This window comes from Oenanthe melanoleuca, chromosome Z (genome assembly GCF_029582105.1).
Source record: "Oenanthe melanoleuca isolate GR-GAL-2019-014 chromosome Z, OMel1.0, whole genome shotgun sequence".
Lineage (NCBI taxonomy): Eukaryota > Metazoa > Chordata > Aves > Passeriformes > Muscicapidae > Oenanthe > Oenanthe melanoleuca.
In genome coordinates this window covers 3,949,415-3,967,917 of record NC_079362.1, presented here as the reverse complement: position 1 = coordinate 3,967,917, position 18,503 = coordinate 3,949,415, and the positions used below count along the sequence as shown (strand labels likewise).

At 34.1% G+C, this 18,503-nt stretch overlaps 1 protein-coding gene across 3 annotated transcripts in view; it reads right to left on the bottom strand.

The window, feature by feature from the left end:
• The window catches only part of SLF1 (SMC5-SMC6 complex localization factor 1), a 33,755-nt gene that overhangs the window by 5,890 nt on the left and 9,362 nt on the right, over positions 1–18,503 (bottom strand). For all 3 annotated transcript variants that reach the window (XM_056513526.1, XM_056513528.1, XM_056513527.1), the window contains 8 exons: positions 17,573–17,626; positions 13,896–14,054; positions 13,186–13,352; positions 11,743–11,880; positions 10,915–11,080; positions 4,418–4,562; positions 2,463–2,608; positions 496–662 (listed from right to left, as the gene is read on the bottom strand). In XM_056513526.1, the coding sequence (XP_056369501.1) occupies positions 496–662; positions 2,463–2,608; positions 4,418–4,562; positions 10,915–11,080; positions 11,743–11,880; positions 13,186–13,352; positions 13,896–14,054; positions 17,573–17,626 (1,142 nt within the window). The remainder of the gene's footprint in view (positions 1–495; positions 663–2,462; positions 2,609–4,417; positions 4,563–10,914; positions 11,081–11,742; positions 11,881–13,185; positions 13,353–13,895; positions 14,055–17,572; positions 17,627–18,503) is intronic.

The following is an 18,503-nucleotide window of genomic DNA, read 5'->3' as shown; positions in this document are numbered from 1 at the left end:
AAGAGAGCAAAGAGGACACAATTAAAATCACTATTTCATATTGTAATTTAATATATATGTACTTAATGGTTTCAAATGTGTAAAGACAGAATACTTAGAGTTATCCATTTCAGCATCATTTCTGAAATGTCTTAATTTTATAATTTCTATGCCATTTAATTATAACTGCATTTCAAACATAAATCAAATAGGACTGTCCACTTTTGAACTTTCTTTAAAGGTAATTCTACGAAGAGTGAACTTCTGCATATACCAAATAAATTTAATATTAGACAAATGTAACTACATCAGGTCTGCATATACACCGAAATTGATGATCGAAGAGAAAAGGGGAAACCCCAGCCCAGAGGTGTTACAGCCTTACAATGGAGCTTTCTGTCAGCTGAAGTAATTTGTAGACAACAAAACAGGTCACATAAAGTTCAAGAAATGTGTCAGGTCAGAAGCTGTCCCCCAAAGCAGAATAAAACTGGTGATGTTATAGGTATTACTTACGGTAGATCAGGCAGCACTTTGACTTGGTTCTGCTTATCGCCACTTAGCATCTGTAATGTCCTTTGAGACTCAGGGCATGGCTGTTGCCCTATTTTCCTTTTCTTTGCTTTGTGTATCTTTGTCTCACGCATAGCTATCTCTCGCAAAGCAGATGAATAGGAACAGACCTGTTGCAAAAGTAATATTTTATAAATGAAGAAATTTTCTTTTGTTGCACTTGCTGTAAAGTAGTCATCTACAGCTTGCTGTGTCTAAGTGTTTAAAAATCTGATCCCTGAATGACCGTACATCTAGATTGTTTCAATTTGTCATTGTATGCCCTTCTGATGTTTTTGCAATTCACTCTTTACATGGCCTCAGTGAGTGGCTTGTATCTGAGACAGAAAATGGGAAGTTCTAGACCTCTCTCAGTTTTCTGGCAGGTGAGAAAATCTGGACCCCTTTTGTTGGACATAAGACTTGAGTACTCATCTCTTCTGAGATGAGGGGTTGGATTAAGTCTCTGAGTATCACAAAAGCAGTAAGCCAATTATCCCTTAGGTGCTCTCTCTTTATTAGGACAGCCTTGGCTGTTGTATATGTAGCTTCTTTCCAGTAACACAGAGCTTCAAAACCACTTATACTGCTCATTTTAAAAAGTCATCTAAGTTTCGGTAGTTTGGCAAAACCATAGGGAAAAGGGCCTGTGAGGAGGATTCCTCAAATATCCAACAATTATATTTGAAGAAAGGTATTAAGGAAGGCTTTGAGTATTTAGCAGTTCACTGTAGATCTTGCAAGCAATGTGCAGTAGGTGAGGGACACTTTACTTGCACTTTCACTGCATATTTACCAACCAGGGAGTTGTTGAACTCAGAAAAAAGCCTAGCTGATAAGATGTTACATGAGAAGAACTGTCAAAACTAGATGATAGTTAATTTTTACTGTATGGAATGAAAAAGGAGACTCAGTCCTAAGGAAAACTACAAACTGTTTCAAGCACTATAAAAATTTATAAGTAGTTGCAGAGAGTGATCAGTAGTCATGGCAATACTAAACGTAGTGATTCTGTTCAATATGTAGCAATATAAATCAAATGTTAGCTATGCAATTGGTCTATGTTTAGAATTCTGACAGTCTTTTGTTCAACCTCTGTTTAAACATGCTGTATTAACAGTGAGCTCTCTTCACAATAAATTCCTGTAAAATTTATGAAAACTTATGTATGGGAAATGTACAAAGGTATACATTTGGTTTTTGGTGACTCTACCTGTAGAATAGTAGAGCACAGACAAACAGTTATGGATTCCATATTCTGTTTAGTCATTAGTATTAAGATTACTGACATGAGACTTTAAATTAGGGCATGGCATTACCATGTGATTGCCCTGACTTGCCTGCATCCTGCCAGCAGTCATGGCTTTGAGAATTTCTTCTGCAGCTTTTACCTCACCAACTATCACAAATTGTGATTTGAAGGCAGACAAAGGTTTGTAAGTAGGAGAAAGTTTCTAAGAGAAGAAATTTATAGGAAAACACTGTGGTTCAAAAATCATAAAATCTTCTATGTAACAAATGTCTGGACCTATCTCTTCAAAAAACCTGATGGAAAAGGTAGCCAAGAAAAATCATACTGTATTTGGCAATCTCCTTAAGTATAAATCTAACACTGCAATCTTTACATCAGGAGTTATTTTTAAAAGCTTTCACTGTTGTTGCATTGTTTCACTTCCATGATAACTGCATGTAATGTAAACAGATACCAGGTGTGACAAATTCTCTGGCAAGTAAAATATTACTCTTGTTCTGGACCTTGATCTCAGGCAAAGATAAATTCAAATGCAGTGGAAAACATGAAAAGACAATCTGGGCAACGAGCATGACCTTAGATCACAAAGAAAAGATATATTTAAAGACTCCCAAGACTTTTACGAATCAAATTACTTGTAAAATACTGAAGTGTGATAAGCTATTAAGGAGTTACTTACTATTTTCTGAAGAGAAAGAGGTTCTGTAGAAACAGCAATATTCCTCTGTATACACATTTGTTGGAAAATTGCTTCTGCAACAAACAGTTGAAGCCAGTCGGATGGTATGGCACAAATAAACATTTGTAACTGACATAAAGAAAAATCTGGATAAAAGCAATTGGAAAAAATAAAGTAAGTCTAAAAATGAAAATGTAGAAATCTACTTACCTTGTCATCTAGTAAATATCTCTTCCAGGCTTTTTGCTCCTATTGCAGATTCAGAAGCTTATTCTCCATAAAAATTACTAAAACTCAGGTCAGAGTTACAACACATGAACAAGAAATCTGCAAGTAATGCAGGGTGACCTACAAGTTCTACATTAAAAGTCACCATAAACAAATTGCAACCCCATTCAGATGTGCCAAATAGCTTATACTGTTAAAAAATTGCCTCACACAGTGGCAGAAGAACTTGCATATCCATACATATATCAATATACATCAGGCATATTCTGACCTACCTCTCTTGGAAAAGAAGACAGAAAGACTGATTTTTTTCTTATAATGGTAAGAATTTGTATTTTGATTCTAGGAAAATAATTTTGTCAGAATAACAACTGAAATGGTTGGAAAGCAACATCTGCAATGAGGGAAGAAATTTTCACTATATTGAGGGAACCTTCTGTACTGCTAAGAAGTGCTCATAAATTAACTGATCTGTAGACTCAATCAAAACAGAAACCCAAGTCTGAGAATACAGATGTTTGCTACTGTTAAGTATAACTGAATTTAGAAAAACTCAACAATTTTGCTTTGAGTGCTGTGGATTGTACCAGGTGGCATGGGTCAAATAATCTCTATAAACAGACTGAATCCTGTTCTTATTTGCTAAGAAAAGTAAGTCTTACAGAAACATATATCCAAGGTTGTCCCTATTATATGACGGCTACAAAATCCATTTGGAGACGTACATACTAAAAGCTCCATTGATCTAAACACCATAAAGTTCAAACTGATTTGGCCTTCTAAGATCTGTATCAGCCTTTAAAGTTCTCATAATTTGCTTTCTGTAAGACTGGAGTGGAAAAAATTGTCCAGAGATTAGATTTCTTTTCATGATGGTTCTTCCTGAGCGCTTATGTAGACGGCAGATACACTTTAAATGAAGCTTACATATACCTGTTACCACAGAAAATGATGATTGGAAAAGGAGTCAGGGGAAGCTTTAGTGGGAATTAATTTTGAAAATCAAATTAAAATAATTCAATAGATTTCTTGAGATAATTTTTTTGTCTTACAAGCTTCTCAACTCCTTGTTGCTGTAAGTACAGATACCTCAACTGACATTCCATGTTAAATGATAATGGTTATTTGAGTTGTGACATCTCTGTTTACCTAGTATATTTAATGAGGAGAAACTACAGTAATTCATGAGACTCATGGAATTTTCTCCCATTTCCTCCATTAAGTCCAAGGATTTGGAAGAAGACATTGAAATGTTCCAATTGAAGTTGTAGGAGTCATACAGTTCACTGTAGGTTTTAGACTTGTGGTTGAAGTGTCTTTAGCAATCTATTATTATCTGGAGTGATAAGTGAATTTTATCACTCCAAGCCAATTTTGAGTAAGGTGTCCCTGATTGCTTGTCAGAATTTAAGGTTCATTATGATATGCTTAAAGTTTCTCCTAAACTGACAAGAGAGTCCCAAAGATTTTTTTTTCTACCTCAGGCTGTGTGGTCTTGCGTCACATCAACATTTAGACTTTTTTTAGAGGGATTTTAATAAGAAAACCTATTTGATCTTTGCTAGACACTGACAGACACATACAAAATAAAAGGGTTTCCTGCACATGCACACACCATGCACAGCTGCAACAGGTGGTAAAACACAATTTGAAACGAAACCAAGGATCTTAACTAGGACTTAGTGTATCCAATTAGAAGAATTGTGAGAGGCCTTGCAAACACTCACCATTACACGAAATGGCAAGGTAATGTGCCAAATCAGGTACTTGATGAAACAGATTTCTGTCCATAAGCAAACCCGAGATGATCCAATAGTCCACTGTGGTTCCAAGAATTGCATTTAGTAGACCAGCAACTTCACTTCTGAAAGCCTAAATTAAAAATAAACAAACAAAAAAACAAAACAACATGGGTGTATACATCTATCTGCAATATATAAAAAGATTCACACTGATAATGACCAGAAATAACAAAGAAATTCCTTAGATAAAAGCCCACTCTGCTTTCATGTCACTCCTTCATTGGCCTTTCTTCTTCTGCTCAAAAGCTAAATATTGCAGCCATATCAACAAAATTAGCATCACTAATGCCATATGAATTAAGATTTGGCACTGGAGAAAAACAGGTTCTAGGAAAACATAATCTAAAACTATATGCAAAATGGTGTCCAAGCTTACAAGTACAATTGTAATGTGATTTCTATTTAAATTAGTTTAACCATAAGATTGCAAGTAGTGCTAATTCCAGTTAACCTTTTGTTTAAATTGACAATTACAGGGATCTTTTTCTCCTTGCTCTATTAGAATTGCCATTCTCTGAAGATGTCATCATGAAATTAAAGCTCTTTTTTGTGACTATGTATGTCTGTGCCAAAAAGGAAAAGGATGTAAAGTGTTTGTTTCCTGCACAGAAGAAACTTTGGCAGTCACTTTGCAAAAGGAAACTTTCTTTACCTACCAAAAATTCCAAAGAGATAAGCAACAGCAAATTTAGGGAAAAAACATACTTTTGAATATTAGCCTTACCATTTTCTACCTTGAACAGGCACACACACGCACACACACACAAATCCTTATGGGTCACTTCCAACACAGCTTCTTCAGCGATCTTGTGAAAATGGTCATGAACAAGTAAAGAAATGTGAAGTGCATTTTCTCCAAGAGGTACCAAGATAATACATAGGAATTTAGCTATCTAGGCACCACCATGAGATAGATGAATGTATTTATTCACCCATGTGAGAATTTAATCAATACTGGTCAGATAAAGCATTGTTTTTAGTGTCTGAGTTAGTCTTTGCAAGGTCATATCTACCTACATAACATTCTGAGCCATGTAGAAACACTTTATAAAACTACCCTAAAATACATTATTCCCCTGACCACATGTACCACCAGATGTTTTGAAAGCACAGCTTGGAAGAACACAGGCACCATAGTAGGAATACATGAAATTCATCTGACCTAGGGCTCTGCCAGAGAATTACTGCTGTTACACTAGAGCACCAATTGATATATGGCATTTTGTGAAAGATAGTAAGTACCTGAAACCAGACAATTTTGGGTAAGAGACAAACTGGACTGAATGTATACACACTACAGACAATGGTTTGTCTGCTGCTCCTTTGAGAACAAAATATGTTCAAAGTTGGTTTAAATAATTTACTAGGATTTCATAAGGAGCTAAAAAGCACCAAAAGCAGTTTGAGCATCAATAAATCAAACATGTGAACAACAGAGATGTGACATGGATGTGACATAGATAATAAAAACCTTCTAAAGAAATTTGTTGAAAACTACACAAATACTGTCCCTACAGTTAACAGTTACTTGTCACTCAAAAGGAATAAACACAACTACAAATAAACATAGTGTGGGACAGAAGCATGATCTTCAACACTGAAGATTTTTAAGAACTGGCCAGACAAACTCTGTTATGAATGTCATCTCCAAAATTGCTTCCAGGCCTACTTCCTCTTACTCTCTTAAATTCTACTTGATTTGGTTTGCCCTTTCCTCTATTTTGTCATAATACTTTATTATAGATGAACTGTGAAATATCATAATTAAAAAAACTGTGAGAATACAGACATGGCATGTCAAAAACCTGAAAGTATAATTTTTCAACTAAAGTTTAAATATTTAAATAGGTACAATACATTCCTTATCCTCAAAGACTCAGGAACAGAAACTGAAGAACAATTTAAAATATCTGAAATGCATTTAAACTTCCCTTAAGTATGCATACCTCTTATCACTGGACCCCAAAGCAAAATACTAGGTGAATAATATAATTCCACCAATAGTTCTTTGCTGGAAATAAATTTCACAAACACAGCAAATAAGCACAATTTTAACAAAAGCTAAGTGACAGGATCAAAGACATAGATGTAATCTGTAGTAGATACAGATGTAAAGCACAAGTATTTAAATTCTCCTTCTTGTTTCCAAATATCTTAATTTATTTATGAAATCCTTTTAAGAAAAAGGTGGGGCTTAAAGCAGACTGAAATAATCACTGTTAATACTACAAGAATTAATAATTTTTCACAGTCAGATATACAGTGGGTATTAAATGTAGCTGGTACTCCACTTGCAGCTACATTTGCCCAGCCAAGTATCTCTGCATGCTGACAAGACAAACTGGTACTGCCAACTAGTGTAGGCTTGGTTGGCATTTTGGTAAAAGAAGGGTAGGACAAACCTAGAGCTTCTCCTCAGCTTTTTTAATAAATGGTTCAATGGCACACAGGAGGAAGAGGGAAATTGGTCTAATTTCCTCAAAGAATCATAAGTTCTAAAAATGTTTAAATATTAACATGTTATAAATTTCAATTCAATTTCAGCCACAAAACAATACAAGCACAGTTATAAAAACACATTAAGTCCTAAAAAAGAAAAAAGCCCCAGGCATTTCCATTAAATTTGGAATTTGCTACCATGTATGACAGTGCCAAGACCTCTTTTTCCCCCCACTCTGCTCCTACATCAAGAAGCTGGGACGAGCCTCAGCCAAGACAGATGACCCAGAGACCAAAAAACTTCTACACTTTGTATAAAAGAGGAAGGGAGGATGCTCAAAGTGATGGTGCTTGCCTTGCCTAGTAATGGCCATGTTATATGAAGCCCTGCTTTCCAGGGAGTGACTGAACATCTGCCTGCTGATGGGAACCACTGAATGAAATCCTTATTTTGCTTTGCTTGTGGGTACATATTTGCTTCATTTATTTAACTGTCTTTTTATAATGTCATACATTTTTTAATTTATGTCCTTCTGATTCTCTGCCTCAACCCAGTGCAGGGTGGGGATTCACCTGCCAGCTGGGATCAACCCACTACACCATGTACAGCTAATTAAGTAAGATGCAGTGAAACCTCTTTTCAAAATTCTCTTCTTTGTTCTTATTGTTGAAATCAAAGCTATCTCACTAAGAAAAGCATAGAAGTGGGAAGAAGCCATTGACAGTGTTAGCATACAAAGGTCACATCACTTCAACTGATATCTTTTAGCTTAGGAAATGCAATTCCTACATTGCTTTTCCATTTAATGCTTTGTCAAGTCAAACATAGTGCTATGGTGACAGAAATTTCACAGTGTGTTTTTACACATAAAAGCTCTTACAGGAAAATTAATTTTAATTTTTTTACTCTGAATTACTGAACTCCAAAGAACAGTTCTTTTTTCATGTGCTGTAGTACTCCACAAATGCCTAAAACATAGTTCCAAAAAAGCTACTGCAAGTGACAGACCAGAAAGGCATTTGGTTCTACACCACACAAATTCTACACCACTATGCAACTAAAGACCTGAATGAATGCCTTTGTCACCTCTTTGTCAGGCTACATAAGACTTTTTTTTTTTTTTTTTAAATCCCCACCAGTATTTTCAGGTAAGAAAAGCATTTCTGATATCCTCTGTGACATTGTAAAAAACCATTAAATAGCTCAATGCAACTAGAAGTGTTATAAGCAACGTACACATTCCCTGGTAAATTCTAAAACTGAATTAAGAAATTTGATTCAAGGAACTTTGATCAGGAGTTCACACAATCAAACCTGTTTAAATAACAACAAACAATAAATGTTAACTTCTTTTAGAATTATATTCAAAATTAATTTGAAGAACTCAAATAATAGGAAATATTTTGTGTTCTCTGGTAAGGCACTTTTAACTACAAGAACAGTATATCAATATTATTCCACTAGGTTGTCTCAACAGATTAACCCATTAATCAGTAAGGATATCCAATTTCCTGTCACTATTTTTATTCTGCTACTCCTAAAATAAAGTAAATTCTATCCAACTCCAGAGAACAAATGCACACAACTTCATGCTTTGTTTTCCTCTTTTTTTGGACTGCTCTTTTTACATGGTGTGTTTACAAGCATACATAAAACAATTTTGCAACAACTCAGCACTAGAAGAAAGGAAACATACATAGATATTTTCCCCACACTCTAGAGGTCATTTGTTGCAATGTCTTTGGATCAGCAAAAGAGAGAATCTGATTCTAAAAAGCTTAAAAAATTAATAACTGCCAACTTTTAACAGCTAGAAAATATTGTACTGGATATGTTTGGAGAAAGAATTTAGTTATATTATTCATCTGTTTCCACTTACAGATATTTTTGCTGAAGAACTATACAGAAGTTTGGTATGTCACAACGACATGTTTGTTTTTTCCCACAAGCTAACACACCTAGGTGCACTGGGAAATATGGTCACCCCTTTACAACGTGCTACAAATCACATGCAAACAGTAACAATACCAAAATCATTCTTTTCCCTTAAGTTTCTGAATGGCCCTACAAGCTTCTTGTCAAGGTGTTAGCTCTTGAGCAAACAGCTTTTAAAAACAAAACTGGTAACAATGACTCACACCTTCAAACTGAAGACAGGAAGGACAATTTTGCACCCTGTATGCTACCTCTAATAACATGGAAATACTGTGTATTTATTTATGTATCTCTGAAATGATAGAAAAAGGAAGGAGAAAACACAGTTCTGTCTACACAGCTAGGGAGGTTTCACTCTTTTGATTTTCTGAATGACGTTTTAAACTGTGGAATGGTATTTTAAAATTAGTCTCTAAAAATACAAAAAACATTTGAGTTTTAGTAAAACAAGACTGAGAGTTAATGAAGGGATGAATGAGTTGGATTGTAAAAATGTGGAATTTTGGTTTATTTTTGCCAAATATGCAAGGAGAAAGAAAGTGCAACAGATAAATAAATATGAGGAACAAAGCTGTTAGTAAAAACATAATACACTACAGATATTATGAGGCAACAAGCTGCTTTTTCAGGTTAGTATTCATTTCTGTAGGATAGATTACACTACAGTGCATAAGATCAAAGTGAGAAAGCAACAGGCATCCAGGCAGACATGGTGCTGAAACGACAATTATCTAAACAAGAGGCAGATCTCTTGGTTTACCTTGTGTGGGGGGGATTAAGCTTATTTTTCATATATGTAGTACAGTCTGACAAAAGTGATTATTCTGCCAATGCAAAGAAAGGTTTATGAGAAAGGCATGGCTTACAGTGCTGGAACCTGTCAAAGGAAGGCATAGCAGAAAAAACTAAATGGTACCTACACTTAAACTGCAGATTCAACACCAGGAAAAATATGAAAGCAGTGTCATTTTGCAAAGAAACAGAATGGCTACTGACACCAACTGCATGTAAGCCTGCTTGCTGCTCAGTACCTTTGAAAATATAGGTTGCTCAAATATAAATATGGGTATAAAAGTCTAATTTTAGGCACTTTTTAAATATCTTGACCAAGGATAAAAAGCAGCACTGTTTCACAATGTCTTGCTTTGATAGCCCTCAAAAAAGGTAGGAGGTCTGGCTAGGTAAGATGAAGCTCTCATTATGTTTAATCTTTATGCTTTTATAGCATAATGAATAACTACTAGGTATTATATTGAAAGTGCTTTTTTCTCCCTGTAATACTTGATTTTCTATTGTTCTGTTACTATATGGAAAAAATGAATGGAGCACCTATTTATTCTGTGCTCTCACAATAATTTAAAAGAGAATGCAGAGACAGCAGTTAGGTTTTATTTTATGTGAGAATCTAGAAGTCAAAGATGTTTTACAAGGCCTCCTGTTTCTGAAAAGAAATAGGTGGTATAGAGGACACTTAGTATCTTTCAGGTCAATGTCCTGCTGGTCAGCAGGTCACAGACTAGCAATTAAGTTGCCTTCAATTCCATTTTTATGCTAAGTTCTAGGAAATGTACCAGATGAAACTAAAAGACCTAGGAAGAAAACCAGGGCATTTTATGACAGTAAATGCACATCTATCGCAAACAACAAAAAAAGTATTAGTTTTGTTAGGTTTCTCTTTCAAACATTTCCTGAATCTGTCACAGTAAAATAAGATAATCACTTTTGCTACACCATATTGTTTGAGAGAATGTGTTAAGCTGGTGTCTCTAATAACTACAGTAATACCTGCTGGTAAGGGCATGTGAACATCTGAATGTAGCCAACAAGCTACTCGTGACTCGTTTCTTCTCTACATATCTATATAAGAATCTTATGGATCAATTCATTTCCTTTAGTGGAGCAAAAACCAGCACGCTTCACAACAAAAGGCAGCTATAACAAGCAGCTGTGATACCTACATATAATTCTCACAAAAGAATGAACAAAGGGATGCCTTTAAAAAAATATGTGAGTCTTCATTATTTTAAAGTATAAAATTCACACTCACATCATTTTTTCCATTCAATTCTCTATGGGAAAATATGACCCAATCTGCTAGAATATTTATGTGTTTGGTAAAAAGCACTGCGGTTTCACTTTCAAGAAAGAATGTCTTCAGAAGAACTGTCTGTGGCAAGACTTGTTGATGCTTTGAATTCTTTCCTTCAACCAATCTGAAAAAAAAAAAAAAAAAAAAAAAAAAAGTGAAAAAACCTAAAGCTTTATGCCACTTTGATTATTATAGTTACCAGACAGAAACCTTGTCTCCATTCAAAATACACACAGAATCGGCAATTTTTGGAAAGATCAGACTCAACTTCTGATGAAGAATAAGTATAATGATGATGACTACTACTATTAGACCTGGGGAACTCTAATACTGTGCCCTTATTTATATAAAGTAAAGACCACCATTTCTATATAAAAGCAATATATAGTGTACATATAGACTTCTTTTATACTTCATAAACCAAGGAAAGGTAATTGCCTCCCTAAGATAATAGGGAGATAACAGTTATTTGAATTTAAAAAACAAAACATATCAAAATGCTGCTTGTCTACCTTAAAGAAGTAAGTGAAGTACTGCAAATTTAAAAATACGACTTAATGAGCAAAATTCAATGCTTACTGAAATAGCAAGATGGAAAAAGCGAAAGGTCTTAAAACACGATTAGGGAAAAAACCTATGAATTTACAATAAACAAACTAAGAATTGAGAAATAAAAATAGAATTGCTAAACTGCTCTGTAGAACAGTATCTTATCAGGGATATACACAAATCAGGATACAAGCTGCTGTACATAAAGAAATGCATGTATTATTCTATAAACCGCACCTTTTTGTGAGAAACTCTACTTCGCCTTTTACTAAATCACAGAAAAATTTCAATAATGTTTTATGAACTACCCTCAGTTCACCTTCTGTTCCTGAAACTTTGACTGTATGACAAAATGTTTCGCAATAAAGGCAAGACCTGAAAAATAAAAAATTCCATTTGTATGACAGAAATAACAGATCATCGCAAAAAAGTCAGCTTTGAATCTGGTCTGTTTTGATGAGGAAATAGCTTGCTCCCCAGCACCAATCAACATTTTAAAGCCTAATTTTCTGGTTTTAAAGCTTTTTTTTAAAAAAAACACCAAAAAACCAAAAAACTCGCAGCATGTTTGTGACTGAGCTTTTGTTCCAGATGAAGATTTTGCCTTATAGGCTAAACTAGATAAACTACTTGGATCTCATTTTTCTGTCTTTACTTCAGATATTGTACAATTATTATATTAAACAGAACTTCTTTAAAATCCTTTAAATACAAGATAATTTTGAAGACATTTTATAGACGTGGTAACATCCTATAAACTTCTGTTCAGATAACAGTTCAAATATACTACTTGACAGGACCTGAGATTGTCAAACATGATGAAGATAATTCTGAAGTAACACACAAACACACTTTTTGGCTAGAATTTTGAGTACTAGAACCACGTATACGATAAATATATTATAATATATATATATTCTGGGTATTCACATTCCCCAGGAAGTACTAAAAGACAAAATACTTAATCTAAAAGACAAATTCCCTTCCATGTTCTTCAAGACACAATCACACACATTCATATATCTGTAATCACAGTTGTATCAAAGTATTTAAATGCTACTTAAGGTTTTATCATAGCAATGAGGTGCAGTTTCTTTTCCAGATGAAGACTTGATTTTTGTTGATTCATATTATAAAAAATGAGTTCTGAAGATAAAGCAGAGACATAACTATCCAAACAGCTCCTAAACACTGTATTGTCTTTATAGATGTAGATAAGATATAATCAGAGTTCCTCAAAAACATGATAAAGGTTATGATTAAAATCAAAATACAACATGAAACTTTGTGTTTGGTAAGATAAGCCTTGAATTTGCATTGTAACTACAGATATATGCATGTGTATGTGTGTGTTTATATGTAAACACACAACAGCAAGAGTACACAGACTACTATACTCTGTAAAGAGTGTAAGAAATAAAATAATTCTTAAAAAATTAATAAGGCTAAGAAAATACACTTATTTTTCTTTCAAAAAAATTCCATCTTTCTGTAAGATAATATTTCTTGAAACATAAAGTGAAATGTCCAAATCTGTTACAATTCTAGACTTTCAAATACTGGTAATTTGTTCGGTTGAAAACAGGACTTTGATGCAATAGAATGCAAACCTCTCCTCTGTTGTCTCTGAGTTTGAAGTAACACAATTATTGCATTCAGTACCTCATTAATCTTTCTTACCTTACAAGCATCTCTATCCAGGACCATGTTCCTTTCGTACAGATAGGACACTGAAGAAGATCCAAATAATAATTTAACATAGATGGGGACTGCCAGGGAGGTTCACAATGAAGAACAAAGTAAAAAACACGACAAAGTTTGGCAAAAAATGTTGTATTGGTATTTCCCTGTAATAAATAAGAAAATAATATTGGCTCCAGACCAGTTGAAGATCTACAGTATTAAGAGTTTATTTATTTTCTGTAATCTTTTCAATCCCAAGTGATCAAATTTACTCATTTTAGTAACATGTAGTTTAATGCCCAACTCCAAGGAGAAAAATACATAGTTTAAAACCAAAAAAAAAGGAAGAGAAAAAAAAGAATTTTGCTCTAGTGTGATATTCCAGTTGAATGCACCACTGTTTAGAGCAAACCCTGACAATCAATCTCTCTATCTGTAGCATACTAGCATAGTGCTGTTCCTAAAAGTAACAAAGAATATTTGTGGGCACAACATTTAGGGCATTACGTTTATTTGGCTTGCAAATAAATACTAATTGGAAAAAACCCTTTTTAAAATCCTTTCTTCTTTTTACGAACACATTGACAAGCAAAAAAAGAAGGGTGAATGCATGACTAAAATTTACTATATACAATGTCAGAAGCAAAGATCATAATAGTTACATTTATTGCTTTTAGTTTAATAATACTTTAGTCTTCATGTCTCACCAATAGGACATATTTTAGAAGAGGATGAAGAAGTTGCACAGGAGGTGCACAGTACATGTGGCCTGCAGTAAGTTCTGTGACTGCATCATCAAGTAACTCCTCTTCCACTAATGCTTGAAGTATAGGCCAAGTGGCCCTGGACCAGTCAGTAATTCTAACCTAGAAATGAGATACAATTGTAAAAAACAAGAACAGTTGAAATTAAAAAAAAGCATTTAACAAAACAACTTAACTAAAACAGGAAATCTCCAAGTAAAATATTACATATAATAAGTAAAAATTACATAGGTTCCTGCCAGGATAGAATGAACTTTTGCAGTAGCCAGAGGGGATGCGACTAAAACGTGGTTATTCCATAACATCTTACATGCCTGTCAGGGCAGGGGAAAAGGGACTCTCATTTCCCAGCAGAAGGGGTCCTTCCAGTCAAGAAGATCTTAATGGCAGGATTTCTCTCTTATTCTCTGCCACTCATGGCTGCAAAACTCTTAATTTTATGGTTTTCAGAGAACCCAGACAGATGCAACAGCTTCCATGAGATGCTGCAGCTGCTCTGCAATTTCCCTGTTACTGTCTGTACCACAAATTAATGATACTAATGAGCTACTGAAGGTCTCAGCTACATTACTATTTACATCTTTCCTCTAGTTCAGGCTCAAACCAAAGCTAATTGACGCACAGCTTTCTTCTGCCAAGTAACTTCTCTTTTGAAATAAGTTTTTTTTGTTTGACCACACAGCCTGAGGCTCTGGTAAATTCAAATTTCTCCTTATTCTGGGATAAGGAGGCACAGCTGAGAGAAGCAGAGTCAGACTGACTGAAATTCTGGGAATTAAACAGATAAAAAATAAAAATAAAAAAAATTATTGCTGCTGTAGTCTCTGACAACTTGTAGACCTTGTGATCTCTGCCAAAAATCCTGTCCCTTAGTGTGCATTAAATAGAATTGTTCAGACTGGGAAAGTCCAACCACTACAGCACCACCAAGCCCACCACTAAACCATGTCCTTAAGTGCCACTTGCAGAAATCTTCTGAATCCTTCCAGGAATGATTCCATTACTGTCCTGGGAAGCCTTTTCCAGAGCTGGACAAGCCTTTGCAGGGAGAAATTTTCCTTTTATCCAATCTAAGTATCTTACCAATTGTTTTAAGATTAGTTTAAATTTTAAATGATTACAGACTTTGAGTCCAGTTGTGGATTTGAAATCTAAAGAATATACTGCTATTAGATAGCTTCCAAAAATGTTCCAATAATAAGACAAAAAAAACCATTAGGAGCTCTGTTCAAATATGAAAAAAAATTCACATTCCTAAAAGAAATTATAACCCTGGTTAAATCACAGCTAATGTCTCAGGGAATGAACTCCACCTTAGCATTAGATATTTAATTTCTCTGCAAATGACTCATATCTCAGATTCTTAATGTAAGCCATTGTTACATTAACAATAAATAAAGCTGCTCATGTATACAATTTCTTTTAATCAAGTCTTTGTGCATCTGGTGTTTGCAACTCACATTTATTTCAATCCTCTTATTCATATATGCACTATTAAAATCTCCACTAAAATTTTCTCTGGAAATAATGGTTGCATTCGTACTTTTGCAACGTTAATGACATGCAAACAGCACATCTAAAGAGCAATCATAAACCGTTTAATGATAGTCAAAGAAGAACTTCTCTGCTGCCAGGATTTAAGATGCCACACTGTATGCTGGGTATGTACAAGCATGTTACAACTGACCAGCGATTACACCAGCATCCAGCTTTCCATATTGTGACTCAAACATTCATTTTTTTGAAAATTCTCTACTAGAAGAAACAGTAACATTGATGCATTATTTTAAAAATACACAAAAACAAAGATGTTCTGGGAAGACTGAGTTATCTCTTGTGTAGCATTCAAGTAAAATAGAGAAACTAGAGAATGGTTCAGCACATTTCTAAGAGGTAAAGAAGGATGATACAAAACTGAAGCAATAACCTTTTGTCAGCATCAGGAGATACCTATTATTAAAGAGACTTAATACTCAATAAGCTGTCTATGCTTCACTGGCTTGCACTCTGACTGATGTGGAATCCACAGTTTCTTGTGAAGCACTGCTGGTACAATCATTAGCACTCTGAGCAGAAACAAATGAAATATGAAGGTCCATGCAATACATCTTTTACATTGCATGATGTGGAAAAAAAGCTAACAAAAGAGAAATACTTATTTTTGGAATAATGATGGAACACAACACTTAGGAGGGCTAAGCCTTCTTAGCAGATGCAAACTGAGAGGACGAAGTACAGTAGGCAGATCTAACATGTTAATTTAGTGTGTAGGTGTGCTTTGACTTTATTAGTATTATTGGAAATATTTACTGGAGCTGGTTATAGAAGCCATAAATATACTGACTATAGAAGGTACGTACCATATAAAGGCTAGCAATGGATATTCCATAAAGCAAAAGAAGTGACAGAACAGTAAAAGAAGTATTAGTTAGGCTTAAAATTTCCAAGAAAATATTATATTATTCTTAAGAATACAGAAAAACAACTTCAGCTTACTTGTGCTAAGAAAGGTAATTTTTTTATCCCATCAATTCAATAAACTACACACTAAGATTAAATTGCAATGCAAATCTCTTCAGGAACAGAAACACACAGAGCACTTTGCAGATCAGTGATGGTGTTGGACCATGACAAAAGTATTTTATTGCTCATGTTTTAAAAATATTTTTCTTCTTCCTTCCTTATTATCAATAGAAAGAAATCAGAAAAAAACTGATTTCAAGTAACTATGTAGTAGGGCTCATGAAGATACCAGATCTTCAGTTACCAAGAAATACAGGAAACAAACACATATGTTTAGTGTTTCCCTTTTAAACTTTTAAGTAACACAAATTACTATATAAAATGCACTAGTAGCTCATAGCCACTGTACAAATTGCTATTTACATACTAAAATGGCAATGTTTCAACAGAGATTTATTCTTAGTATGATAGATAGACAAGGCAAAATACCAAAAGTATTAATTTTATGAATTTATAAATACTTCAAGTATTTCTAACAAAGACTTAATAAAACCTATTGCTGACTCATACCTGTTTTATGGCATTTATTTGGCTTAATGAAAATAAAAAAGAGAAATTAAATAGTATAAAAAAGGAATTAAGTCAAAGTGACTATGAAAACAGGATGGAAAAACATAAAGCAATACTTGCAATCTGCACTTCAGCTCATTCTGGAAACCCACATAATTAAGTATCAGGCATGTGCTGAAAGAACAACTACTGTTTCTTTTCACAGTGAGATAACCCGTAGCTAAAATCTAGTCTCTACTAGAAAAAGCAGGTGAGCAGTGCTAAAAATTGTGTACACTCCCTCTTTATTGCTACTGCATAAATACCATGCTTGAGTAATTTAAGATGACTTAAATCACATGAGGACATAGGTAAGGTTCCCTTAACTAGCAGGATTAAGCAGTTTCTTTGCAATAACAAGGAGAGTACAGAAAGTATCACAAGAACATACAACACTCAAGATCCAATGATGCTCTTTAATGCACTGATAACTTTATCAGAGTTTTGGATAGCCAAAATCTAAAAATGTTTCTTTGATAGCTAATTTTGCAAATAAAATATGTTTGTCTTAACTTCATAATAAAATTCTCTTTTCAAGTAATTCTTACCTGTGGATTGCATTTGTTCAGCTGGTCTGTTTGCATAAGTCTGTACTTAATAGTCTGTAAAATAGGATAAAGTCAATCTCCACACTGGATACCAATCAACATATTCAATAAATAGTGCATGAAACTTCCCAAACTTCCCAAATGTAGCTCAAGGATAACACAGCACTTAAATTTGCCTATTTAGATTTGTCTTTTGGATGGTAAAATTATGAAATAAGGGACTAATGACTGAAAAGGAATAAAATACAGGTGAATTTTCCTTCCCATTTTTCCTTTCTATTGTCTGTTGTTTATGTGGTTGCTCTGAAAGGATCTGCAAGTGTTTCTAGATTAGACAATAAAAACTAAAAGTTTTTACTTTTTCTGTGGCAAAATGCCAACTTTGGATTCCTCTTGCATGCAAAAATAGTAGGTGCAAGAATTTATTACTATTATAGATATATTTAGTTATTACATAGTATTACAATCTTAGTAAAGCATGTTACTAAAATAATCCCATAGACTATAGGAGATTATAGTCTTCTAAAACTATACTTAGAAGATACCATCTCTGAAAGGTTAATCCATCCTCACATTGTTACGTAACAGTTTGAACCAGAGCATTTGTAGTATAAAAAATACATTAAAAGTTAACAACAAATTTATTTTTTAAATGTCTGGGGGGTATAGCCTTGATAAATGTCACTGATAAAAGATGTAGCATTTGATGGTGCACAGATTTAAGCAACATGAGTCTTCTATTTTTAATCTTGTGTTTAAACATTGTGTGTACCTTAAGGGCATAAAATTTTAATTCTTCTGCTACTAAGAACTTATAATGCTTAATGTAACCAAGCTCTTAGACATAATCATCTGCACCACTGTAACTTACAGACATAATATATCCTAACTCAACGTTCAGTTGCTTTTTCTTAACTTGAAATAGTGGTGT